The following is a 27,046-nucleotide window of genomic DNA, read 5'->3' as shown; positions in this document are numbered from 1 at the left end:
GGGCAGGGGGTTGGACTAGATGACCCAGGAGCTCCCGGCCAACTCTATGATTCTAACACTATCGCTCATCCACTGTCACCTGCCACCCCCTTAAGCCTTCACAGAATCAGCCTCTGTTTTAAAATCTCCAAAGATGGAGAACCCACCACTTCCCGAGGAAGCCTGTTCCACTGAGAAACCGCTCTCACTGTCAGGAACTTCTTCCGGAGATTTAGACGGAATTTAGACTCATAGTTGGAAGGGACCTCCTGGGTCATCTAGTCCAACCCCCCTGCACTATGCAGGACACACACAACCCTATCGCTCATCCACTGTCACCTGCCACCCCCTTGAGCCTTCACAGAATCAGCCTCTCCGTCAGATGGCTCTCCAGCCTCTGCTTAAAAACCCCCAAAGATGGAGAACCAACCACCTCCCGAGGAAGCCTGTTCCACTGAGGAACCGCTCTAACTGTCAGGAACTTCTTCCGGAGGTTTAGACAGAGTTTCTTTTGCATTAATTTCATCCCATTGGTTCTGGCATCCCCCTTTCGATTCTTCTCGTCGGCCCCTTTTAATTGACTGCGGTTGCCAAGCAGAAACCATCTCCCCGCCATGAATCCCCCTGGGTCGCTCCTGGCGCCTTTCCAAAGGGTCCTCGGATCCGCTCGAGACAAAAGAGCCGGACCTCGCCGCGATTTCCTGTATCTCGCCTGGCATCCTCCGGGTGTCAAGGTGGCGGCTTCCTGTTTGATTGTTAATTACCCTTTCCTTGCTGCACGGCGCGCTAAAGACACTTCCACATTTTAATTAGCGATTTACTCTTCTTTGTAATTACTGGTGGAGTGATTAGAAGTCCTGTTCCAGCGGCCCTCATCTCTCGCCTCCCTGGGATACGCTCTCCAGATGACTCTCGGCCTGCGAGTGGTTTTTGTAAAATACACCAATAAAAGGAGGGAGGGGAGGGGGCAGAGGTGCTGGGGGGGGGGGCGTACTTGTTTTGAAGAGATCTGGAACAGCCCAGGGTGGGCTGGTGGGTAAGGGGGGTGCATAGTGGGAGAAATGGCATTGCCTACCCAGTGTTGGAAGATCCTGGAGGTTTAGGGGCGGAGCCCAGGGAGGGCAGGGGAGGGGCCACAGAGAGTCCACCCTCCTTAGCGGCCATTTTCTTCAGGGGAACTGTTCTCCGTAGCCTGGGGGTCAACTGTAATGCCAGGAGGTCGCCTGGCCGTACTTGGAGTTAAGAGATGCGGCTTCTAATCTGTTAAGCTGGGTTCGATTTCCCCATTCCTCCTCCACATGCAGCTGCCTAGGTGACCTCAGGCTAGTCACAGCCCTGATAGTACTGTTCTCACAGGGCAGTCCTAGCAGAGCACTCTCAGCCCCACCAACCTCACAGCATGCCCATTGCAGGGAGAGGATCGTAAGCCGCTTTGAGACTCCTTCGGGTAGAGAAAAGCAGCACATAAAAACCAACTCTCCTTCTGCACATGCAGCCAGCTGGGGGCCTTTAGGCCAGTCCCAGTTCTTTCAGGGTTTGTTCTAACAGAGCGATTCTCTTGGAGCTCTCTCCACCCCACCAACCTCACAGGGGCAAGGACAAGAACCGTTTTTGCAAACTTGGAAGTCCTTTGGATAGTGTAAAGCCAGGTACACAAGTCAAGTTATCATTGTTGTTTTCTTCTTCCCTTTCGTACGGAAATCGCAAATACCTTTCTCAATGAAGAGGAGTCCTGCTCCAAACCTCATTTTTATCTGCATCTCATGCTTTCAGCCCCACACCAGAACGTCTGGGATAAATTCTCCATATATTCCTGGCCAGAGATCAGGAAGCAAGAGACTACTCCTGCCTTGCACCACGCCTGAAGTCTCCAGTTGAAGGCTCTGGCCATCGGCGATGGGAAAGCCCCCCCGCCTGAGGCCCTGGGGAACAGCTGCCTGTCTGAGTGAACCACACTGACCCTGGTGGACCGAGGGCTGGATCCTGGATGTGGCAGAGTCACGCGTTCGCGATCGACTGCATGCTCCTCTCCAAACCTGGCCTTTCCCTGGCTCCATCCCCAAATCTCCCGGAGCCGGCAACCCTTCAAGTTCAGGAATCTGGATAAAAGATGTGACATTTCCCGTCCGTGCATGCTGAACACCTTGGGACAGGGAGGCCCGTGACCCCGGCATCCAGCGAAGAATTATACCTGAAGGCGGGCACGGCCTTTAGAATTTATCCCTGGGAAGATTTATGGGAGGCGAGCAGGTTTGCTGTAAGGGTCACGGCTCTCTCCTGTAAAGCCTCCTTGAGTGGCAGCTCATTTTGACACGGGGCCATTAAAAATAAGCAGGGGGGTCGCCCCCTGGCATCTCTCTGCCTGACAGCCGAGGACCACGGTGCCTCCTTCTTCTGGAGAGAACAAACTCGCTTCCTTTGCTATTGAAGGAAAACCTGCCCTTGCTTTCCTTTCCTTCGGGGGGATTTCTTTTCGGACCTCTGTTCATCTGAGCGGGAGGGGGCATCCGAGCGGGGAGGGGGTGCCTGTTTCGGCTCAGGACCACAGTACTCAAGTTGCGTTATATTGCAGTTTCACTGGAGGGATCAGCAGGGGGTCGTGGTTGGATCAGGCATTCTTAACCAGGGGCTTGTGAAACCCTGGGGTTTCCTGATGGCCCTGGAAGGGCTTCCTGAATGGCTGGAAGTTAATTAATTTTTAATTTAAAAAATTTGTTAAACATTTATCAGGTGATGCATCCATACGGGGTCATGTTGATCCAGCCGCCCCTCCCCAAATGGCCAATGATGGGCTTGGTGCGGAAGGGGAGGGGCCCCAGGTGGGCGTGTCCTCAGCTCTGCCTCCCAACCGTATTCTGCATGACTGCCCCACTGCTGGGACTTCTAGAAGCCTGAAGAATGTTTCAGGGGCTTCCCAATGGTAAAAAGGTGAGAAAGGCTGGGTTAGAGGGTGAGTCTAGGGGTAGTCAAACTGCGGCCCTCCAGATGTCCGTGGACTACAATTCCCAGGAGCCCCTGCCAGCGAATGCTGGCAGGGGCTCCTGGGAATTGTAGTCCACGGACATCTGGAGGGCCGCAGTTTGACTACCCCTGGGAGATCCAGGTTCGAATCCCCACTCTGATATAGACACTTATTTATATTTGCATTTGTTGACTGTCACTCCTGGACCCAGCTGGCTCAGTTCGCCTTAAAACCTAAGAAAACCCCATAAAGCCCAATTCATAGATAAACCAATACTGGCAGCAAAAAAAACAGAACTCCCCTCCCCCCTCCATCCAACAGTCGCCATCAGCTCTGGTGGGTATCTAGTGGCGATGCCCAGTTGGTTGACCCCAGGCCAGTCCCACAACCTTCAGCCTAAACCTACCTCACAGGGTCGTTGTGAGGATAAAATGGAAGATGAGGACAAGGCAACTCCCACCACTGATTTGTGACCGCAGGCTGATAAGAAGGAAGGCTGGGGGAGAGGGGGGAGGGGACTCCCTGGAGAGGGTCCAGAAAGGCTGGTCCACCCTCCCCTGAATGTGCTGGTCACACGGTCTGTAATGTACAATTTACCAGCTGTGCAAATGCAGTTTATCCTAGTAGCACATGGCGCATATGCTACGGGCCCCTGCATTTCCAGGGCCCCCAAGAATGTGGACCCCAAGAATGATAAAAGCTGGTACACACACTCTATGAGTGACTGAGCATGCGCATTGCTCATTGAGCATGCGTGCGAACCACAAGCTGCATCAGCGCGAATTTCCCCTTGGATATTGGGGCATTGGGTCTGCATGTCCCATCGAGGTCCGAGAAACATTTTTGGCCAAGCAAAGCTGTTAGTGGCTTCCAAAGTTCCAGCTCGCCCTTGTGCAGGGCAAGTAACAACAGCGTCAGCTGTTCTCTGCTGGGGTGCTGCGAATCCTTAAACTCGGCCTTCCGTTGTGACCCTCCTCCTGGCTCCGGGACTCTCCGAAACCAGAGTAATTGCACATTGCGCTCAAGTAGGGGAAGACGCCAGGGGATCACACCCCTTTGTTCCCGGGGAACGAGGCAATTTCCTCCAGGGCTGGCTCTCCGCCCAGTCCTGGCTGGCGATCTCCCCACGTCCTTTCAATTGCTGGCTCCATTTACAACTCAGATGTGATTTTAAATTATTCTTCGGTGTTAAAGAAGTTATCCCACCTCAGCTATTTTCATCGGGAGGCCTGGGGTGCTTCCAATTCTATTCTCCCCTTCTGCATTCGCTACACTTTCCAAACTCCGAAAAGGAAAAGGAAAAGTTTCTGCCAGCTTCGGGCAGGCTGATGAAAAAATTGTGAAGAAGGGGAGGGGAGGAGGACGGAAGGGAGGCCGGAAGTTTCTAGAACAGATGTCTGAAAAGGAAAGGGCGGTGCATTTGGCATGTATTTATTTCCCTGATTCCCACTTTCCTCCTCAGAGTTGAGACTCAAAAGCTTGTAAGCGGGTGAGCAGAAGGGATTGTGTTGGCCCTTGGCTTTTGGGGCCCTTCCTTGCATGCCCAGGGAAAGGGGAATCACCAGTTTGGGATCAGGAGGCAAATTTCTTCCAGGCCAGATTGGCCAGGGATTCTGGGTATTTTTGGGGAGGTGGGGGAGGAATTGGGGTCACTGTGGTGGGCAGGTAGTTGTCTATTTCCTACTTTCTGCAGGGGGTTGGACTAGATGACCCTGGAGGTCCCTTCCAATTCTATGATTCTAGAATATTATACTTCCCACCTCTGTTTTCTATCAACAACAACCCCATGAGGCAGACCAGATGAAGAGATTGTGATTGGCCCAAGATGACCCAGTGGGTTTCCCTGACAAAAGCGGGGATTCCAACCTGATGCTCAGAGTCCCAGTCTGCTCCTCTTGTGAGTGTCCTGCATAGTGCCGGGGGTTGGACTAGATGACCCATGAGGTCCCTTCCAACTCCATTATTCTATGATTCTATGAACTTCCTGACAGAGCAGTTCCTGAGTGGAACAGGCTTCCTCTGGCGGTGGTGGACTTCCCTTAGAAATAAATATATTAGTACCAGGACACTTTCAAATATGTATTCCTTTCCAAGAGGAAGAAGGCTGTTCTCTACCCTATGGAGTCTCAAAAGTGGTTTGCGATCGCCTTCCCTTCCTCAGATCACAACAGGCACCTCGTGAGGTAGGTATGGCTGAGAGAGCCCTGAGAGAAATGTTACTTGCCCAAGGTCACCCAGCAGGCTTCCTGTGGGGGAGAAGTAGAGAATCAAGCTCTGCTCTCCAGATTAGAGGCCACCAGAGTTGAGCACTACATGAACCAGCCCAGAAACGCTGGATGCCGTGCAATCTTGTTCATTTTTCATAGCAAGTCCCATAGGAATCCTTGCCGGGTACACCATGAAGAAGCTGAAACACCTCAACCCCTCCCCCCACTGCCTTCCCCGTGCTGTGTCTACACTTACTGCCTGTGCGTATGCGCCGTACGCTCCAAACTGGATCGCCATGGGGTTGAACATGCCCATCTGCCCCGCCATCTGTTGCATGCGCCGCATGGTGCGCTCCTTGTCCGTGTCCGCAAACTTCACCACCAGGCTCGACGAAGCCCCCTGCAGGAAGGGAAAGGACAAACAGGAAACAGGGTAGAAAGAGGGGAAGAACCAAACCTTGACCTTTTTTTGGAATCCTAGAGAAGAAAAGAAGGGAATGAGGCCTTTGGGCCAGGACTGGCAGCACTGGGTGGGGAGAAATCTGGGGGGTGAAATCTGGGGAGTGGGGGGGGGGGTTGGAGAGAGGAGAGACCTAACTGGGGTGTAATGCCATGGGGTCTGCCCTCCGAAGCTGTTAGTACCTTCAGGGGAACTGATTCATCTCAGTCATCTGGGGTCCCTGGAGGTCTATTATTTGGACTGAATTGGAGCCTCTTCAAACTGGTCTCTTCAAACTGAGTACCCAGATTGCTGGGGGGTAAACGGTAATGACTGGGGAAGGCACTGGCAAACCACCCCGTATTGAGTCTGCCATGAAAACGCTGGAGGGCGTCACCCCAAGGGTCAGACATGACTCGGTGCTTGCACAGGGGATACCTTTACCTTTACCTTTTACAAACTGGTCTCGCCTTGATTGCAAAAAAAAAAAAAAAAAGGATCACTTTAATTGGGCTATTACCAATATCTGTACTTCCCTAAATGTAGGGAGCTTCTTTTGGCAAAAGAGCACACAGCCTTTTGAATAAGATTCACATGGGTAGCAAGACCGTCGGTCAGCTCTGGACATTAAGGTTGCCAGACTCCAGGGAGGGCCTGGAGTTCTCCCGAAGCTGCAATCGATCTCTAGACTACTTAGAACTGGGAATATGCTGATATTCCTGGAAGGATGGTGCAGTCTTATTGTACCTGGAGAACATAGCTGCTGGGGGGGGGGGAAGCTCTGGTATTATCCCCCACTGAGGTCTCTCCCTTCCCCCACACCCACCCTCCTCAGGCGCCATCCCCAAATCTCTTAAGAATTCTCCAGGCATAACTTGGCAACCTTCAACCCACACACTTCTCCAGCCTTTCCAGATATCCCCTCTGGCTTTTGATTGGATTCATTTTTGCTCTTCTTTCTCCCCCGCCTCGCTGGACAGTCAAGCTCAGAGAGTGACCAGCCCAAAGCCCGCCGGCCCCAGCCTTCGAGCCCACAATGGCCACAGGCCACTCAAGAGGCCAAATCAAAGTCCTAATCCAGACCTCTCAATTTGCCTCTGCCAACCTACCCCTTGTGGTGCTGAGTTCGAATCTCAGATGGGGGCCTTGAACCTTTGAATCCAGCACTTGTACGTGCATATTTTGCATTGCTGTGGGACTCTGACTCCTGGCCTCTCAGTTTACCCCTGAAACCCTATCCCTTGCGGTACTGAGTTCGAATCTCAGAGGGCGGCCCTGAACCTCCGCATAGTTTGCATTGCTGTCGGCCAGGAAAGGGTTGGGAAGAGCTTGGAGCTATCTGACCTCCTGCTTCAGTTGTACACAACCAGCTCTCCAGACGCCCAGTAATAAAGGCCTAAAGAGGCAAGGGATTAGCATGCTAAGGAAGCCAATTCTGTGCATAAAGAGGTTTCACCACTGGTGTAGCATCCGCTGGATTACTCAGCAAGCCCTGGGAGGAAGTGGCTTTAGCCAGGGATGAGTCTCTCCTCTCTTTCTCCCTCCCACCTCTCTGACCTGTCACTCCGTCTCTCTCTAATAGATCTGTAGCCCCCTTGAACAATGCAGCACAGCACTGGGAAATAAAAAGGTTTAGCTAAACAAAGGAAGAGTCAGAGGCAAGAAGCAAGGAACCGCTCAGGAACCAAAGGGCTACTCAGGAGTGATTCCAAGAAAAGAAGGGGGGGGGGGAAGGATCCGATCTCCAGCAAGCTTGCTCGGTTCTTGCTCAGAGGGAAAACTCTTCTCCAACATCGCCCTCTCTGCTCTCCCCCCACCCACCCCCCACCCCAATCGCCCGACACGGATATCGATCCTTCTCCCACCCCGCAAACAGTCCTCTTAATTACACTTCATTGACAAATGAATATTTTAATGCCTACATTTCCTGGTAATTATCACCAGACCCGGTCCATAATGAGATCTCAAGATTCGCTTAATTAATCCTGGGCTGGGAGGCGGTTTGGGGACCGGATCTAACCGTCTCGGCCTATCTGGAGAAATGTCGGAAGCGGAGGCCGTCGGAAGCAAGGTGGGTGGTGGGGAAGGGGCAGGGGCAGGGAAACTCTGGATGGGGTCATTCTTGGGTGCTGTTGTGGAGCAGCAAAAGAGGCCCTTGGGGAGGGCAGGCTGGCGTGGAGGAAGAAAATGGGGTGCTGTTAGGGATTCCGGGCGGCTTGGTTCACAAAGCAATCCCAGGGTTTGCGGCTATGGGCTTGTGTTGGAGGATGCAGACTCAAAGACATGGTAGAAATGAAGCACAGCAATGCCATGCTGAAATTCAGTTTGGATAGGCTTAAGCAACCTGGGGAAAGCCAGAGGGAGAGGGAAGGTGGTCTTGGGAGCTAAGCCAGGTTGATAATTGAACGGGAGATCACAGAATCATAGAGTTGGAAGGGGCCACACAGGCCATCTAGTCTAACCCCCTGCTCAATGCAGGATCAGCAAAAAGCATCCTGAAGATCACCAAAGAAGACTCTGCAGAGGAAGGCCATGGCCAGCCACCTCTGCTTCTCACTTGCCTTGAAAGTCCCTTGCTGGGATCACCATAAGTCTAAGAGAAGCAGGGATGATTCTTGGAAGAGAGACCACCAAGGAAGACTCTGCAGAGGAAGGCCATGGCCAGCCACCTCTGCTTCTCACTTGCCTTGAAAGTCCCTTGCTGGGATCACCATAAGTCTAAGAGAAGCAGGGATGATTCTTGGAAGAGAGACCACCAAGGAAGACTCTGCAGAGGAAGGCCATGGCCAGCCACCTCTGCTTCTCACTTGCCTTGAAAGTCCCTTGCTGGGATCACCATAAGTCTAAGAGAAGCAGGGATGATTCTTGGAAGAGAGACCACCAAGGAAGACTCTGCAGAGGAAGGCCATGGCCAGCCACCTCTGCTTCTCACTTGCCTTGAAAGTCCCTTGCTGGAATCACCATAAGTCTAAGAGAAGCAGGGATGACTCTTGGAAGAGAGACCACCAAGGAAGACTCTGAAGAGGAAGGCCATGGCCAGCCACCTCTGCTTCTCACTTGCCTTGAAAGTCCCTTGCTGGGATCACCATAAGTCTAAGAGAAGCAGGGATGATTCTTGGGAGAGAGTCCACCAAGGAAGGCTCTGCAACGGAAGGCCATGGCTTCTCACTTGCCTTGAAAGTCCCTTGCTGGGATCACCATAAGTCTAAGAGAAGCAGGGATGATTCCAGGTGCTGCCTGGAGGTTGGCAACGCTACCCTGAGTCCTCATGCCTGCATCGGGAACGCTACAGACTCTCTACTGCTGTCGCTCTCCACCCGCTGAAGATGGGCATCCATCCAGAGTCAGGAGTTGGCTGGCGTGCGGCCGTCGTTCCCTGCCGCGTGTACCTCGGAGATCTGAGCAGCCCAGTTGAGATGAACACCTTCATTGACTCCAGACGCTTCAGCGTGAGACAGACAATTGGGATGAACTCTCCTTTGAAGCGCTTTGCCTTGTAACCGGCCAGGAAGGAATTGGAGCTGATCAAATCCCGATTGCTCTAAGACTGGCCGGGCCCAGCACCGAGAAATCCTTCCCTAATAATCTTTTGCTCCCCTTCGTCGGGCGAGATTGGCGTTCGGGAGGCTGTGACGGGGGGGGGGGGGGGGTTAAAAACGGAGGCCGAATTGCCCTTGTACCATGTTCACTTTGTAATCCTTAATGAGAGACCTCGGTGGGGGGGGGGGGGGAATCTAATTTCCAAGCCTGTCTGGAGGTGTGAAATAAAGTTCTTCTTGAAAATGAGAGCTTGACAGGTCACTGGCGAAATTTCATATTCACAGCAAAATAAAATATCCATCCATTGATATTTCATTAAAAGCCATGAAAACAAATCGGCCCACCTGCTAACGCCCCCCCTGCCCTTGTTCGTCCCCCCCTCCCAGCATCAGCTATGTGGAACAGGCGACCCTCCCCGACACAAATGATGCGTAAATTTTACAAAAGAAGAAAGGCTGCGGGGAGAGACAGCGGGTAAATCGTGTTCCCTTTAGGAGGACAATTGTTGTCGGAAGGGGGGCAAAGTCTCCCGCTTGGAAGAACAATGGTCTTGCGGAGTTAAAGACTGGACATTGCAGAATAAACAGGTCCCGAAAGTTTACGAACTTGGAGGCCCGTCCTATTCCTGCCAAGCCATTCATAAAGAGCTTCGATTTACAAAGAGCCTCGTACTTATGTCGTTTTTTTCCCTCCCTGGGTGTATGATTTGGTATTTTTCGTTTCTCAGTTTCATCTTCTTTCCAACATTACGAAGTGTTGAGAATGGTTACAATCTGGCCCTTCTGCTCCAGAGCTCTCGCTATCCTTAACAAGCAGAGTCACAAGAAATACGTTAGACCTACTGGAGACCAAGATGTAGGAGGAAAGGTTGGGGGAGCTTCGTCTGTTTAGCCTGGAGAGGAGACGACTGAGAGGGGATCTGAGAACCATCTTCAAGTATTTAAAAGGCTGCCATGTAGAGGATGGAGCAGAGTTGTTCTCTCTTGCCCCGGAAGGATGGATCAGAACAAATGGAATGAAATTAATTCAAAAGAAATTCCATCTAAACATCCAGAAGAAGTTCCTGACAGTCAGAGCGGTTTCTCAGTGGAACAGGCTTCCTCGGGAGGTGGTGGGTTCCCCATCTTTGGAGATTTTAAAGCAGAGGCTGGAGAGCCATCTGACAGAGAGGCTGATTCTATGAAGGCTCAAGGGGGTGGCAGGTGACAGTGGATAAGTGAGAGGGTTGTGAGGGTCCTGCATAGTGCAGGGGGTTGGACTAGATGACCCAGGAGGTCCTGTCCAGCTCTATGATTCTATGATTCAGAGACCAGCACCCTGAGAGTTTGTTTCAGCTCTTTATTGTGACACTAGGATGATCGTGCCGAGACCTAAAACTGAACTAGAGACCCCTCCAACACCCTGTGAGGTAGGTGAGGCTGAGAGAGCTCTGAGAGAACTGTGACTGAGCCAAGGTCTGGCTGCACGTGGAGGAGGAGTGGGGAATTGAACCTGGCTCTCCAGATTAGAGGCTGCTGCACTTAACCATGAGACCACACTGGTTCTCAGCCTCCCCGAACTTCACACAGTCAGAGTAGTTCAGCAGTGGAATAAGCTGCCTAAGGAGGTGGTGAGCTCCCCCTCACTGGCCGTCTTCAAGCGAAGGTTGGATACACACTTTTCTTGGATGCTTTAGGATGCTTAGGGCTAATCCTGCGTTGAGCAGAGGGTTGGACTAGATGGCCTGTATGGCCCCTTCCAACTCTATGATTCTATGATTCTGTGATTCTATGATTCTATGTAGGGAACAGGAAGAGTATCCAAAAAGGACAACTCTTGGCAGTTTCTTCTATCCTGAGACAGATCTCTCCCAGGTGTTTCTGGAAGACCTGAGAAAGCAGCTCTTTTTCCAGAGTTCTGCACCTTGAGCTCTGCACTCGCTACGCCGGTCCCTCAGCGACTCCTCTCCGTTTCGGATCTGGCTCTCATTGAAGGAGAAGTGGAAGTTGAAAATGAGACAGGCGGGGAAGCTGCATTCCAGGCCCGAGGATCATGTTCCCTGCGAGTGAAGTTGGGCCTTTATAGGGGAAAGAAAAATCAATGCTCCCCCAACAGAATTTCTTCCCTCTCCGCAGGTCGAGTTGGTGGAAGCAATATTCTCAAAAAAGCAGCCCAAGGTTGCGAACCGGCAACTTATCAGTGTTCAAGATACGAATGATCAGAATTCCATCCGTGCAAGCTGAGGAACCGGGGAGAATGCAAGAGACCACTTGGGTCAAAGAGTTCAGAAGGTTTCTGTTCCAGCACCGGATCGAGGGAGGCAGGTCAAGGTAGGAATCCGTACGGGAGGTTCAAAGCTCATAATTGGAAGGGTTGAACAGTTGCATGTTTAATTGAACACGTCCGCAACCTTTGGCCATGGGATTTTTTAAGAAAACAGGCTGTACATACCAAGGTTCCCGGGAATGCACGAAGCGCAACAAAAGAAATCCAAATTCTGCAAAAAGAATGAACTTTACAAACTCGCAGTGCATCATAAATGACCATTAAGTTTGCAAACGCACCTGAGCTGAACTCCCAAGTCTACTCTTAGCTTGCTATTTCTGAAAGACCCTTGCATGTGTTCTACATCTGGGGCACAAAATGAGGAGCATGTACACTGGATGGGTGATACACTGATGGGGGAGCAGAGAGGGGGGGGGGAAGAGGCAGGCACGGCTGCTGGCATGCCAGCAGACACAAACGCACATGCACAGAGCTGACGCATGCACAGAGCATAGTCCCCTGCTGGCGAAAACGTGCATGCGTGGCAATTCGGCGCATGCGCGTTAGCGCCCCTGGTGGCGAAAACGCGTGTGTGCGACGCCCAGGCCTATAACTCTTCCCCACCCACGGAGACGGTCTTCAACCGTAAAATGGCTCCTGGGAATTGTAGTCCATGGACATCTGGAGAGCCGCAGTTTGACTACCCCTGGTCTATAACTTTGCAGCATAGCTTCTGGTGCCTAATTTGAAGCAGACTGGATTGGAGGTACCATTCTTTGGGCCCCCAGAGAAGGTGCGCCCCATCCTCCATGGTTTCCAAAGGAGGGGAAGAATGTCATTCAAACTTTAAAGGAGTCACGATCCCTTTCAAATTTAAATGCCTTGTGCAAGTCATGATGGCAGCTTTGGAGTGAACTCCAAAGGGATTTAAATGCCTCTGCAGTCCCTTTAAATGCTTCCTCCAAGCTCAGAGTTCACTCTGAATGTATTTAAAAGGACCAAGACCCCTTTCAATGCACCGAGTGCAGCTTTCCGGAGGCCCTGAAAACCCCCCAAGATTTTCTGGATTTTTCAAGCTTGGCCATTTTGGATAGCTGAGGATAAAAAAATCCTTCTGAATCAATACCTATAAATATCGATCAGGTATTGTTTTCAATTCGGATGAGCCAAATGCATATTCCTATCTGCTGCTACGTTAACCAAATATCCCAAGTGGGACACTGTCATGACCCTGGGGTGCAGCCCTAAAACAATGTTTAATGTATTAAGGGGTTTTAAGGGTTTATTAAGAGCCTCTTGTGGCGCAGAGTGGTAAGGCAGCCATCTGAAAGCTTTGCCCATGAGGCTGGGAGTTCAATCCCAGCAACCTGCTCAAGGTTGACTCAGCCTTCCATCCTTCCGAGGTCAGTAAAATGAGGACCCAGCTTGCTGGGGGGTAAACGCTTATGACTGGGGAAGGCACTGGCAAACCACCCCGTATTGAGTCTGCCATGAAAGAGGGTGTCTTTCCCAAGGGTCAGACATGACCCAGTGCTTGCACAGGGGATACCTTTACCTTTAAGGGGTTTATTGTATTTTATTGTTTTATTGTAAACCGCCGCGAGACTTATTGAGACCAGCGGTATATAAAGACAAAGATAAATAAATAAACAAACAACTAAGTCTCTCTAAGACAGTGGTTCTCAACCTGGGGGTCGACACCCCTTTTGGGGGGGTGAATGCCCCTTTCATAGGGGTCATGGCAAGGCAAGCAGCTTGCCTGGGGGGGGCATCTACACAACAGCCTTGCAGGGTAGAACGAGAGAGAGCGTTCGTCTGTCTGGAGCAGCGGAAAAGAGCGAGATCGGCATGGTGGGACAAGAGGCAGAACTGAACTGAGAAACCCCGGAAAAAAAAAACAATTTATTTACAATCATGACCAATGGATCTTCACGCCATTGGTCCGTTTCGGTTTAATTTCTGAGAAAGAACACGTGCATAATTTTATGGTTGGGGTCACCACAACATGAGGAACTGTATTAAAGGGTCGCGGCATTAGGAAGGTAGAGTTAAGATAAACACACAGGAGTCCCAAATTGATGGGGAAACCAGGAATAGTTATATTTGGGCAATGGGGTAGCAGCGACAGGAATTCAGCATCACAGGCAGTGCCGATGACAAAGAACAATCGGAAACTCGGGCAGATATGCCCTTTTACTCCTCACCCCTGAACCAAGATTTGCATGCCAATTTTCCTTTCCCATGTTTGACCCCAGAACAGTGTGAAAACTAGAGCTAGCCTGTGCTCCTCACACCCAGGTGCAAGAGCCGGGACAGGGTAGTTTAGCGCAGGGGTAGTCAACCTGTGGTCCTCCAGATGTTCATGGACTACAATTCCCACGAGCCCCTGCCAGCATTTGCTGGCAGGGGCTCGTGGGAATTGTAGTCCATGAACATCTGGAGGACCACAGGTTGATGACTACCCCTGGTTTTGGCATATCAAGACCTACAGAGATAAGGCCATTTACCCTGCACAACAGCAAGGGACGACAGGAGAGGGAATGGTGAAGAGGAGGGCAGCCAGAAGAGGCCACAGACAGCCAGGCCCATGACTGTGAACCTGAAATTGTAGCCCACAGCTACTGTGGTGCAGGCTTTTCCCGTTTCCGCACGCTCTGTGGCTTCCTCTCCTCGCCTCCCCAGCCCTGCCGATTTGAGTTTTCTTCCTCCCTTTCGACTGATAAAGAAAGGTTAGAGGGCCGATGAGTTCTCTTTTTGTCCTCCGCCAAGTTGGGAGGCCTGCTATTGGAGATCCCCCACTTATCCCATTTAGACGTAATGGATTCTGCCACGGCAAAAGAGTTCGAAGGGGAGCAGGAATCGGAGAAGTGCAAAAAGGAAAGGGCGGGGGGGGGGAGGAAGGGAGAGAAAGAGAGAGAGATCCCTGCAAAGTCCCCCCCCCCCCGGGTGTCTGTGCTGTCCTGCCAGATGCCGACTCCGTTACCAAGATGTGACTAGAGAGGAAAAGTAGCTCAGATGAGGTCTTTATGCCCCAAAAGGCCGCCTTCAATGCTGGGATGATTCATACCCCCTGTCAAGCGGCCGGGCTGCTGAGTTTTCTATTCCGGGGTTTTGGAACATCTGATTTATTAGTTCATTTATGGAACAATGGGGAGGGAGGGAGGGAAAAGAGGGGGGAGGTTGTCTTGGGGATTAGCGGAAAAATTCACAGGCGGGCACGTGCACAAAGAGGAGGAATTAAAGGGCGCGATTGGGATGTCAGAGTGCTAACGACGCCGGAGGCCCGCGGAGAAGCGGATGTCATTCCGAGGAGCCAACCAGGTTGCCAGCTCCAAGTTTGGAAGTTCCTGGAGGGTTGGGGGCAGGGCCGGATTTTCCTGTAGGCTAACTGGGCTTCAGCCTAGGGCCTCAAGATCAAGAGGGGCCTAGATTCAAATTGTTAGCAAAATTAAAATCACACTATGTCACCAATCACAGCATGTTTCATTTAACATGTTAATATCTATCACTGGAATGGTGTATTTTATTATCTCTCATGCCATTTACAAACTTAAGAATGGGGGGTGAAAGGCCCACATAAGCGGAATATGCTGGTGGTCCCCGGCTGGAGGGAAGTGTGTCTGGCCTCAACAAGGACTAGGGCCTTTTTGGCTGTGGCCCCGGCCTATCCATTGAGACCTGGGCTGAATCTGCATGGAGCTTTTATTCCAATCCCAGGTCGATTCAATCCCTGGCATCTACACTGAGTGTAATTTCAATTTTGATTTGGGGTGATTTAAATTTTCCCTCTGCAACAAGCATGAATGATCCGGAGTGACCCTACCATTCCCCCGTGATAGCCTGGAATGGATATTACTCTCAATATTTGAAAAAATCAGCATGAGAAAGCATGCAGCCATCTGCCTGTTCTGAACTTGCTGCTGAGCCTCCAGGGTAGAGAAGCCCTGATTGGCCAAGGCTTCAGTTCAAAAGCTTCCTTGTTCCCAGGCTGCACGCTTGCCTTAAAGGGGAAGCCCTAACTTCTTTCGGCAGAAGCTCCAGAAGCCGTAACTTCTCTCAGTAGAGATTTGCCTCTTGTTTCCCCCCCCTCCTCTGCTGTCTCCAATCCTACCTAACCCCCCCTTCAATAAAAGAAAGAAAGAGGCTCCTGCTGCGCTTGGCTCCTCCCCCTTCTGAGCTTCCCTAACCATGTGCAGAACACTTTTCTGTTTCAATGGGGAGGGAGAGGAGAGGAAGACCTGAGTTCAAATCAATCTGAATTCAGCAGGATCCACAATAGAATAAACAAAGTGCAGATTTAGCCCTGGGATTGGACAGAGCTATCCACGTTCCCCAGGCCCTGTATGATTCTAATAACAATCTATGATTCTAATAACAAATCTGGGTCCTGTAGCTTTTGAATTTGTTGGGGCATGGCTGGGGCTTCTGTAACAGCGGGTGGTGCCGAAGTCCCCTTCCCTGGATTTCTTTTTTCTTTTTTGCAAGCATTGGTGTGACTGTGCAGGGACCGAAGAGCCCAGGGAAGCGTCTTCTGCAGAACCAACAATCCAATTTGAAACAGATCCCTTCTGGTGAGCGAGCTGTGATGGGGTGGGGAGGTTTGGGGGGGGGGTGCCTCTGTTCCTGTTAATTTTCGCAGCGCAGCTGTCAGCAGGTCTGTAAATAATCGTCGGCCCAGCCACACTTCCCATCCTCACATCAACTGTTCAATTAACAGAGAGAAGGATACAGAAAGAAGCGTGCGCCGTAGCCTTTGATGCCGCGGAGCAATTTATGAAAGTGTACACAAATCTAATTACAAGCCCCACTGCTTCCCAGTTACATGGAGGAATCCCAGGTCTAGATCAAAATCATTGTTGAAAAGAAATCCAGGCCAATCTAGAGTATGGCACCCTGACCACTCCCTGCGGCTCCTCCGTAGGGGTACTTCTGCCCATTCAGCCGTCCTGCACAGGGTGGCACACGGGATGCAGAAAGCAGAGAAAGAAGTCCTTATCTCCCTTCCTCACGAGACCCATTCCGCACATGTTGGGGGATGCCCTTTCAGAGTGCTTCTGCAGCTGGGTTTTCCTGTGCGGAAGTAGTGTGTGCACCGTATAAAACTGCAGAAGAGTCGGGTTTTATGCCCCACTTTTCTCTATCCGAAGGAGTCTCATACAGTCACCTACCCTTCCTCTCCCAAAACACACCTTGAGAGGTAGGTGAGGCTGAGAGAGTTCTGCAAGAACTGGGACTGGCCCAAGGTCCCTCAGCTGGCTGCATGTGGAGGAGGAATGGGGAATCAAACCGGGTTCTCCAGATTTGAGTCTACCGCCCTTAACCAGTACACATATCTGACCTGTGTTGTCCCAGGCGCATTGGTGTCATTCCACCAGGTGGAGGCCAGGACAGAAAAGGCTCTGGCCCTAGATGAGATGAAGTGAACTTCCTTGGGGCCAGGGGTCACTAGCCGGTTGGAGGTGGTGGAGCGCAAGGCTCTTTGAGGGGCGTAGGCAGAGAGGTGGCCCTTCAGGTACGCTGGGCCCAGACCGTATATGGCCTTGAAGGTAATTACCAAGACCTTAAGCCTAATCTGGAATTCAGCTGGTAGCCAAAGCAGCTGTTGGAGGATGGGCCGGATACGGGACCCCTGTGGCGTTGCTTGAAGATCCCGGCCAACTAACGAAGGATCTGAACGAACGAACGAACAAAAAGCCCAGCAAGACATGCGCTACACACATGAAGGAGGTGTGTAACAAAACCTCCATCCCTGGAAATTGCTTTTTGGGGAAACGGTGAGGAAACATGTGTTGTGTGAAGAGGAAGTCACAGCGGAGCGATAGCCCCAGCAGCTGCGGAGGAATTGGAGTCTGCCCAAGGAGCACATGGCTGAGAGACCTGATGAGGAGGAGGAGGATGGATGTCCCCCGCTGGCAGGAGATGAAGGAGAGGCAAGTGTCATGCCAAGGGGCTCAGCGACGGGAATAACTTTGGCCTAGGGTGGCCAGCTCCGGATGGAGAAAGTTCTGGAAATGGGTGGGTGGAGCCTGGATTTGGTGGGAGGGGAGCGAGCTATAGAGCAGCGGTGGCCAAACTGTGGCTCTCCAGATGTCCATGGACTACAATCCCCATGAGCCCAGGGGCTCATGGGAATTGTAGTCCATGGACATCTGGAGAGCCGCAGTCTGGTCACTTCTGCCATAGAGTCCACTCTGCAATGTGGGCATTTTCTCCAGGGGAATTCAGCTCTGCAGTCTGCAGAGGAGCTCTAAGAGGTTCCCAGGTCCCTCCTAGAAGCCAAAAACCCCAGGATGAGCACATGTAGGTTGGGTGGGAGGAGGAGAAGCTCCTCCTCTTCTTCCAGAACTCCTTTTTAGTGGAACACTCCAAGACAGGGTGATCTAGTCTTCCGGTGAGAGCTGAAGATCTCCTGCAATTACAATTGATCTCCCAGTGACAGATAACATTTCACCGCAGGGAAAGGGCACAGTGAAAGATGGATTCTAATGCATTATGCCCCATTGATGCCCTTCCCTTCTCTAAATTCCACCCTCCTCAGGTTCCCTCCCCAAATATCCAGGTATTTTCCAACCCGGAGCTGGCAACCCTGAGTCTTAGGGTTTGCCAGCCCACCCCCACCCACAGGTGAACCAGTAATTGAGGAAGGGTCAGCATGGTCCCACTAAGGGAAGATCTCAGATTCATAGAATCACAGAGCTGGAAGGGGCATCTTAGGTCATCTAGTCCAACCCCTTGCACTGTGCAGGACACTCCCAACCCTCTCGCTCATCCACTGTCACCTGCCACCCCCTTGAGCCTTCACAGAATCAGCCTCTCCGTCAGATGGCTACGCAGCCTCTGTTTAAACATTTCCAAAGAATGTTTGGAAATGTTGGTTGGGGGTTGGACTAGATGATCCAGGAGCTCCCTTCCAACTCTATGATTCTATGATTCTGTCCGGGGTAGTGATGCCCCATATTCATGTTGCTGGGGAGGAGCATCTGCAGTGGGTTTGTGGGTTTCTGGAATTCTGGCTCTGCTGATGGACCCTCTGAGGACCCCTGGGTTGGGCCACCGTGTGACACCGAACATTGGAAATGACGGGTCATTAACCTGACCCAACATGGCTCCTCTTATGTTCTCAAGAAGACGGAGAAACACAAAGGATACACACAGACCCACACATCCTTAATTCTCACAGTCTGAGGAATGTTCATTGGCCAGCAATTCCGCCTGTCACCCAGATCCCACTTCCTGGCTGCAGGGTTGTTGAACTGAATATTCCGACTGCTGCAAAGAGCTCGCTCCGGTCCCATTACAATCCCTCCATTCAAAACCCTGAACCGGCTCTCCAGGGTCGCCTGCCGCACATCTTGTGAGAACAGAACCCCCTAAGTTAATTATACGTTCTTGTGAACAGGCACTTCCTTTGTCTGTCCTGGACTTTCTGCCAATCAGTTACAGCGGAGGATTCTCCGGAGTCTGTGCGAGTGAATCATTTCTCTCTCATCTCTCCTGTCACATCATCCATAATATTCAACACCTCTGCCTTGTCTACCCTTAATCATCTTTTTTTCTGCCTTAAGCTAGAGAGCCCTGACTCCTTATGCCTCTCTTAAGAAGGATGATACCTTCGCCTCCCGGTTTTAAGGGACTTTTCTTCACCGTCTTGTGTGGTCTTGTGTTTCCACTCCATGCATGGAGTTTGCCAAGTGTTTTTGCCCAAATAGTATCTTTTCTGCAAGGACATCGCATTTGTCAATCAAAGGGCTGCATCTTGAACGCGGCAGATGGGGATAAATGTTTCCATTCCCTCTGAAGGTGTTGCGTGCACGTGCCCTCATATCATGAGTCCCCAGGTCCTTACATGTGTTGACGGTCACCCTGCTGGAGGCCTTGAGTCTTGTGCTACGGCTTCCTGACCATAGAATCACTGAGTTGGAAGGGACCTCCAGGGTCATCTAGTCCAACCCCCCGCAGAATGCAGGAATTCGCAACTGCCTGCCCACCCACAGTGACCCCAATTTCATGTCCAGATGATGCCTCCCAAAATCTGAATCCCTGGCCAGTCTGGCCTGAAAGAATTTGCCTTCCAATTGGCATTTCCCTGGGCATGCAAGAAAAGGCCACGAGAGCCAAGCATTGACACAATCCCTTCTGCCACTCACAATCTGCCTCAGTTCACCACTCACAATCTGCCTCAGTTCACAGAATCAGCATTTCTACCTGATGGCTATCCAGCCTCTGCTTTAAAACATCCAAAAAAGGAAGCCTGTTCTATTGTGGAACTTTTAGACTTGACTACTGCAATAAGCTCGACATGGGGCTGCCCTTGAAGACAACTGAGCTGTTTCAGGCGGTTTAGAATGCATTTACGTCCCTCCTGTGATGTGCATCTAATCAACCTGGGCTGCCTTGATTACATTGGTGAGCAATTCTCTTCTGAAATTGATTCAAGGTGCTGGAATGTATTCATTTTATTGTAAGCCGTGTGTGAGTGTCGTGTAGTCAGGACATCCGAGGACTTTCTGGCAGCCAGGCAAGAGACGTTGGGGAGTGGTTGGCCATTGCCTGCCTCCATATCATGACCCCTAGTGTTCCTTGGAGGAATTACCACCCAAATCCCTGGAGGTCTCCCAACTAAATACTAGCCAGGACCAACCCCGCTTAACTTAGGGCTGATCCTGCGTTGAGCAGGGGGTTGGACTAGATGGCCTGTATGGCCCCTTCCAACTCTATGATTCTATGATTCTATGATTCTATGATTCTATGATTCTATTCTTCTTCTTCTTCTTCTTTGGGCTGATCCTGCGTTGAGCAGGGGGTTGGACTAGATGGCCTGTATGGCCCCTTCCAACTCTATGATTCTATGATTCTATGATTCGGTGGATGCTTTAGGATGCTTTGGGCTGATCCTGTGTTGAGCAGGGAGTTGGACTGGATGGCCTGTATGGCCCCTTCCAACTCTATGATTCTATGATTCTATTCTTCTTCTTCTTCTTCTTCGTCTTTGGGCTGATCCTGCGTAGAGCAGGGGGTTGGACTAGATGGCCTGTATGGCCCCTTCCAACTCTATGATTCTAGGATTCTATGATCCTGTGTTGAGCAGGGGGTTGGACTAGATGGCCTGTATGGCCCCTTCCAACTCTATGATTCTAGGATTCTATGATTCTAACTTCCAAGATCTGATGGGATTGAGGTTGCCTGAGATATCTGACTCAGGGCAAGGTGCTGGCTTTAAACTTGAAAGTCCTTTGCAAGTATTCAGAGAGCCGTGTGAATGAGTGTATCAGTTAAGATCATCACCCCGGGCCTCTTGGGTTCACAGAATGGCATCGGGACAACCGTGCCCTCTTTCTCCCTCCCCTCTAGTATAGTTTCAGGGTGGGTTGTACGAAATTTTAATGTTTTACCGCCACTTCTTTGTATTTTGTAATTTGTGTTGCGTTTGTAATATGTATAGGGTTTTTATCGGGGTTTCTAATATTGTAACTTGCCTTGCGCCTTCGGGGAGAGGCGAGTAAGAAATGTAATTAATATTAATATTAATATTAATATTAATATTAATATTAATATTAATATTAATATTAATATTAATATTAATATTAATATTAATATTAATATTAATATTAATAATAATATTAATAATAATAATAATAATAATAATAATAATAATAATAATAATAATAATAATAATAATAATAATAATAATAATAATAATAATAATAATAATAATAATAATAGGCAGGGCCCTTACTGTGATGGCCCCGAACTTCCAGAAACTCTTTTCAGAAAGAACCACATAAAACTGTATCTTTCCCATCATTTCAAGCAAGGATTAGAAACATAAAAATGGATCTGCAAAGGACCTCAAGGCTTATCCAATTCAAGCCCCTACACAAGGCAGGAAATCCACAACCAAATACTCCTTTTCCTGCTTCCTGTTGAGTCTAGCAGTGACGGTTCTAGCTGGCAGCAGCTCTCTAGGGTCTCCTGCAGAGAAACACCTTCCTCAGCATCTGTTCTTTGAGAGCCTTCAGCTACTGATGTCAAACCTGGGACCTTCTATGCGAGAAGCAAATGATCTACCAGCAAGTCCCAATGAAGCATCAGTGCTTTACGCAAGATTGAATGCTTGTTACAGTTCTGATACCTTTTAAAAATCCGCTAAGAAGAAGAAGAAGAGGAAGAAGAGTTGGTTCTTATATGCCACTTTTCTTAACCCGCAGGATTCTCAAAGCAGCTCACAGTTGCCTTCCCTTTCCTCTCCCCACAACAGAAACCCTGTGAGGTCGGAGGGGCTGAGAGAGCTATGACAGAACTTCTCAATCAGAACAGCTTCAGTGCCGTGGCGAGCCCAAGGTCACCCAGCTGGCTGCATGTGGGGGAGTGCAGAATCAAACCAGGCTCACCAGATTAGAAGTCCGCACTCCTAACCACTACACCAAACTGTCTCTCTAATTTTTAAAAAAATAATCCTTACAGTGTCCAAAATGGATGGATAAGCAAGGAAAAGCAATACATCTGCCCACTCTCTTGTTTTATTTGTTGTTGTTCTGTGAGTTAGACATGCCGCTTGTGCTTTATGCTGATTCTGGCTGTGTTGGGTTGCACTTTAATAGTTTGGAAAAAACTGGACGACCTTTGCACCTTCTTAAAATAATACGCACTCTATTTTTGATAAGACTTGTGCCCGCGTGTTTCATTTAAACGGGTTGGGTTTTTTGTTGTGTAGACACCCTGGTACTGTGCAAGCCCCTCCTGCTGCCATATTGTTTTTCTGCCACCACCTGGAGGCTGACAAACCTCCCTGGACATGCTTCCTCCTACCTATCTCCATCCCCGCTCACACAGACCGCTAGCAGCCGTGTCCCTGCCTCCCCTATGAGCACGGGGCTCTCTGACAATAAAGAACTGTGTTTTCTTTCCTAGGCAACAAGCCTCCGCCGGGGCAGATTCCTTGAGCAGCCGAGCGGCAGAATTCAGCTGTGCAGAGACTCCGCGTGGCTCTCAGGCCGGAGGAGAAAACGCCGGGGTAGACAGAGTGAGAGCGTCAGGGGATAAACCGGGAAGCAGTGAGGACTCACCGGCATCGTCTGGCTTCCGTGCAAGGCATTGATGGCCGCCTGGGCTTCCGCATGTGAGGAATATTTCACAAATGCACAACCTTCAGAAGAGAGAGAGAGAAACACAGTAATGTCCATGAATCAGAATGCTCACTTTAAAATTATGTAACTTTTGCAGGCGATGGGGACCCGAGTGAGGGTGGCCAATTCTTATTTGGGAAATACTTGGAGGTTTTTTTCGGGGGAAGCCTCAGGATGGAGGGATTTGGGGACTGCCATGGAGTCAAATCTCCAAAGCAGCCCTGCAGCCTGGAGAGGAGTGGTCATTCCAGGTGGTGGGCGACCCTAACTGGAGCAGGTCAGGAAAACCGTAGCACTTCTAGCTTGCTCCATCTCGACATGCTCCCGGTCTAGTTTTTGGTCTGATTCAAGGTGCTGGCCTTGATCTTCAAAGCCTTATGCATTTTGGAACTGGCATAATGTAAGGATAGAGTTGCTATCCCTTGGGGAACCGTGGGAGGTATTGAGAAGGGGCAGAGATAGGAAGGAATGGGGTCATGGAATGGTCTAGCATAATCTCCAGTAAAAAAACAAACAAACAAACAACAACAGTTCATCACAAAACACTCTAGGAATATCCCTGGTCTCTATGGTCTTTATAATAGAGATTGAAGTATTTCAAGATGCACTAAAGCTAGACTGTGATAGTGGGGGACAGACCGATATCCCTGGGGAGGGAGTTCCATAATTTGGGTTCCACTATGAAGAAGGACACTCTTTTGGGTTGCTATCCATGTATTCAATCTGCAATGCTTCAGGAATCCCTCTGCTCTCTATGGTTTCTACCATAGAGAGCGGGGAGGAAGATTCCTAGAGCATTGCATGACACAGCGATGTCACTTCTGGTTTTTTGCTGGAAACGATGCTGTGTTGTCGCATAGTGCCCCCTCCGTTTACTCCTACTGTTCCTTGTTGGAATATGCAAGATCTGTAGCATGCAGGATTCAACAGCAGGGGGTATCAGGAGAGACGGACAGCATATTCAGATTTGGAATGCAGTTAAACTGTTAGGGCTATCTCACTTCCCTCTTCTTTACATAGTTGTTTCTCTTCTAAATAAAGCGATTTATTCTTTAAGTAGCTGGTGCTTAGAATCATTTGCATATTTAAACTCTGCCAACATTCATCGGACCTGGGAAGTGAAAGAGAGGAGGTTCAAAGCAGAGGGAGCCCCTATCTGCATTCCTCAATGACACAGATTCAAATCTTCCTTCTGCATTTTATTTCAAATTCTCCATGGCTAAAGTTCTGTCTGCACAGGGCTTTTTACCTACTGCCAGCTCAAATAAATCCCTGTCGCCTACACTGAATTCAATTTCCACTTTGATTTAAATTTCCCCTCTGCAACATGCATGATTGATCCGGAGTGACCCTACCTTTCCCCTGCAATATCCAGAAGTGGATATAACCTTCGATATTTCAAAAACCGCCATGAGTAAATGTGCAGATTTTTGTTCTTTGTGAATTAACTTCCTGCCTCGTGCCTCCAACACTGTAGCAAAGCAGTCTTCCCTGACTGGCCAGGGCATCAGTTCAAAGACTTCCTGGTTGCCAGTTGCAAAGCTTGTCTTAAAGTGACTGTGCTCCAGAAGCCCTAACTTCTCTCAGCAGAGATTTGCTTCTTGGTTCCCTCTCCCCTCTGCCGTCTCCAATCCTCTCTCTCCCCACCCCTTATTCAAGAAAAGAGAGACTCCTGCTGCACTTGGCTCCCCTCCCTGCTCTGAGCTTCCCCAGTCCAGTGCAGAACACCTTCTGTTTCAACTGGGGGGGGGGATAGAGGAAGACCTGAGTTCTAATCGATCTGAATTCAGCAGGATCCACAACGGAAAAAACAAAGTAAGTGCAGAATCAGTCCTGGTCACCTGAACCCTCTTTAATGCAACTTCCTCCTCTCCTCCATTACCGTGACGAAGATTACTCTCTGCCGCGTTACAGAAATGATCTCTGTTCACGTTGCCGCCTGTCAAAATAGCAGGTGACATATGAACTGGCTCAGCAGGCTCGGTAGCATCTGCGGAGACTCACAGGTGATGATATAATACAAGCAGATCAATATTTAATGTCAAGTGAAGAATGGCTTTCCCATCCGAACTGGAGGATTCTCCGCTTAGGATGGTACCCTTCACCTTTGATTTTGGAGCTCTTCCCAGGGAGCAATTTGTTGAAAGAGGCAAGATCTGTGAGGCGCAGGATTCAACAGCATATGAAGAATATCCGACAGGGGACATTGCGGGAGATGAGTAATTAGCATAGTGAGATTGGGCATTTCCTGGTATTTTCCAAACTCCTCTCCTCTCCTGATTGGCCCAACTGGAGACTTCCTGCTCCTTTGAGCTACCCTTCCTCCCTGCTTGCCTCCAGAACAGGACAGAATGACTGCAGAACAACAGTTAGACAGTTAGAACGGCCTCTCTCTCCTCTCTTACTCACAAAGTTATTTCTCTTCTAAATAAAACTATGTCATTCTTTTAGGCAGCTTGGTGCTCCACTCACTTTCCTATTTAAACTTGACCAACACAATCTCTCACAATTAGGGTTGCCACCCTCCAGGTGGGGTCTGGAGATTCAACTGATTACCAGATAACAATGTTGGAAATGTGTCCATATTAAACTCTCTCCTCAGTCCCCCACCTCCCAAAAAAAACCTCCACGAATTTTCCAAGACGGAGTGGGTAACCCCATGTAGGCTGAGCCGGTACAATCTGGTGAATTATCCCGGCAGCTGGACACCTGAACCAAAGTTTGCTTATAAAAGCAAGAGGAGGATACGGTGTCAAGAAATGAGAGAGGAATGATTGAGAACAAGGGATTGTGGGAAAGGGGCCGTGGCTGGGCTCCAAGGCAGAGTGAATGAGAGTCACCCACATCAAGATCGGAACTGAGACGGCATACACGTCACATTCATTTGCAAATTAAAATGGCTTCACAAGATAAAGTGTTAACCCTTGCAACACAAATTGGGGGCTCATTTGCATGGTGTGCACGGCCAAGGACAGACACAACAAATAGGTTCTGAAGGGGGACAAGACAGTGTTGCAATAAAGGGAAAATCCAGAACACCGGATGGAAATTCCAGCCGATTGACACAAACATTCATCATTGATGCCTTTTGAATAATTTTGCATGTTGACATGTGCTTATGCCACACAATTCTTAGTCCTGCCATACATGGTCACATGACATCCTCAACATGTGCGCAGGTCTACCCGTTACACAAGTCTGGCCCAAGACATGTTCTTTATTGGTCTGGCACCTGCTGTATCAGGATTTTCCTCCAAGGTCCCTTTTTGCAAACTGCACACAAGCTTTGACCACATCCAGTTCCTTCCTCTTGTTCCTAAATTTAGCTCTGAACTTGGGATGACAACTGCACAGGGAGATTTCTGTAATGCTTCGCCTTAGACAGGTTAGTCTTAAGGATAGAATCACTGAGTTGGAAGGGACCTCCAGGGCCATCTAGTCCAACCCCCAGCAGAATGCAGGAAATTCACAACCACCTGCCCGTCCACAGTGACCCCAATTCCATCCACAGATGATGCCCCCCCCCCACAAAAATCCCCCAGAATCGCTGGCCAGTCTGTCCCGGAGGAAATTCACCCCAAAGTGGTGATCAGCAATTCCCTGGGCATGCAAGAAAGGGCCCCAAGAGCCAAGCTGAGACACAGTCCCTTCTGCCCACCCACTCACAATCTGCCTACGTTCACAGAATCATTTCCTCGGATTGTCTGACATTCAGAGATGGTTTGACATAGAATCCTAGAATCACAGAGTTGGAAGGGAACTTCAGGGTCATCTAGTCCAACCCCCTGCAGAATACAGGAACTCACAACTACCTGCCTACCCACAGTGACCCCAATTTCATGCCCAAATGATCCCCCCCCCCCACGCACACCAAAAATCTCCAGAATCCAGCCTGGCCTGGAGGGAATTCACCTACCATCCCACAGTGGTAATCAGCAATTCCCTGGTATGCAAGGAAGGGCCACAAGAGACAAGCATGGACACAGTCCCTTCTGCCCACCCACTCACAACCTGTTGAAGTTCACAAAATCAGCCTTTCTGTCAGATGGCTCTCTAGCCTCCTCTTAAAGACTTCCACAGAAGGAGCACCTGCCACCATTTCTCTCCTCCCAGCCGCCCCATAGCCTCAGTTTCCCCTCTTTCTTGTCTCCTTCCCACTCACAAGCCAACCTGCCTTTCATTGGCCCTCCATCTTCAGCTCTAGGTATTATGTATTTACTTCATTTACACCCCACCTTTCCCCCCAGTGGGGTCCCAAAGTGACCTACGTGATTCGCCTCACCTCCATTCTAAAATCACAACAACCCTGCGAGGTAGGTTAGGCCGGGAATGTGGGACTCGGCCAAAGTCACCCCATGAGCTTCCATAGCAGGGTGGGGATTTGAAGCGGAGTCATTCAGACAATGATGATAATTTTGATGATGATGATGATATTTTTATTTATCATAGAATCATAGAATCATAGAGTTGGAAGGGGCCATACAGGCCATCTAGTCCCAACCCCCTACTCTACACAGGATCAGCCCTAAGCATCCTAAAGCATCCAAGA

The 27,046-nt window shown here is 49.9% G+C and overlaps 1 protein-coding gene across 11 annotated transcripts in view; it reads right to left on the bottom strand.

Moving 5' to 3' along the window:
* Positions 1 to 27,046, bottom strand: part of CELF4 (CUGBP Elav-like family member 4) — a 725,765-nt gene that overhangs the window by 74,177 nt on the left and 624,542 nt on the right. For all 11 annotated transcript variants that reach the window (XR_013232951.1, XM_077346537.1, XM_077346528.1 and 8 more), the window contains 2 exons: positions 22,438 to 22,517; positions 5,405 to 5,548 (listed from right to left, as the gene is read on the bottom strand). Coding sequence is in view for 10 of the 11 variants with exons in the window: in XM_077346537.1 (XP_077202652.1) it covers positions 5,405 to 5,548; positions 22,438 to 22,517 (224 nt within the window). In the remaining variant the exon portion in view is untranslated. The remainder of the gene's footprint in view (positions 1 to 5,404; positions 5,549 to 22,437; positions 22,518 to 27,046) is intronic.

The sequence above is a fragment of the Paroedura picta genome, chromosome 7 (genome assembly GCF_049243985.1).
Source record: "Paroedura picta isolate Pp20150507F chromosome 7, Ppicta_v3.0, whole genome shotgun sequence".
Classification (NCBI taxonomy): domain Eukaryota; kingdom Metazoa; phylum Chordata; class Lepidosauria; order Squamata; family Gekkonidae; genus Paroedura; species Paroedura picta.
The sequence above is the reverse complement of the archived record's forward strand: the minus strand, read 5'-3'. Positions and strand labels throughout refer to the sequence as shown.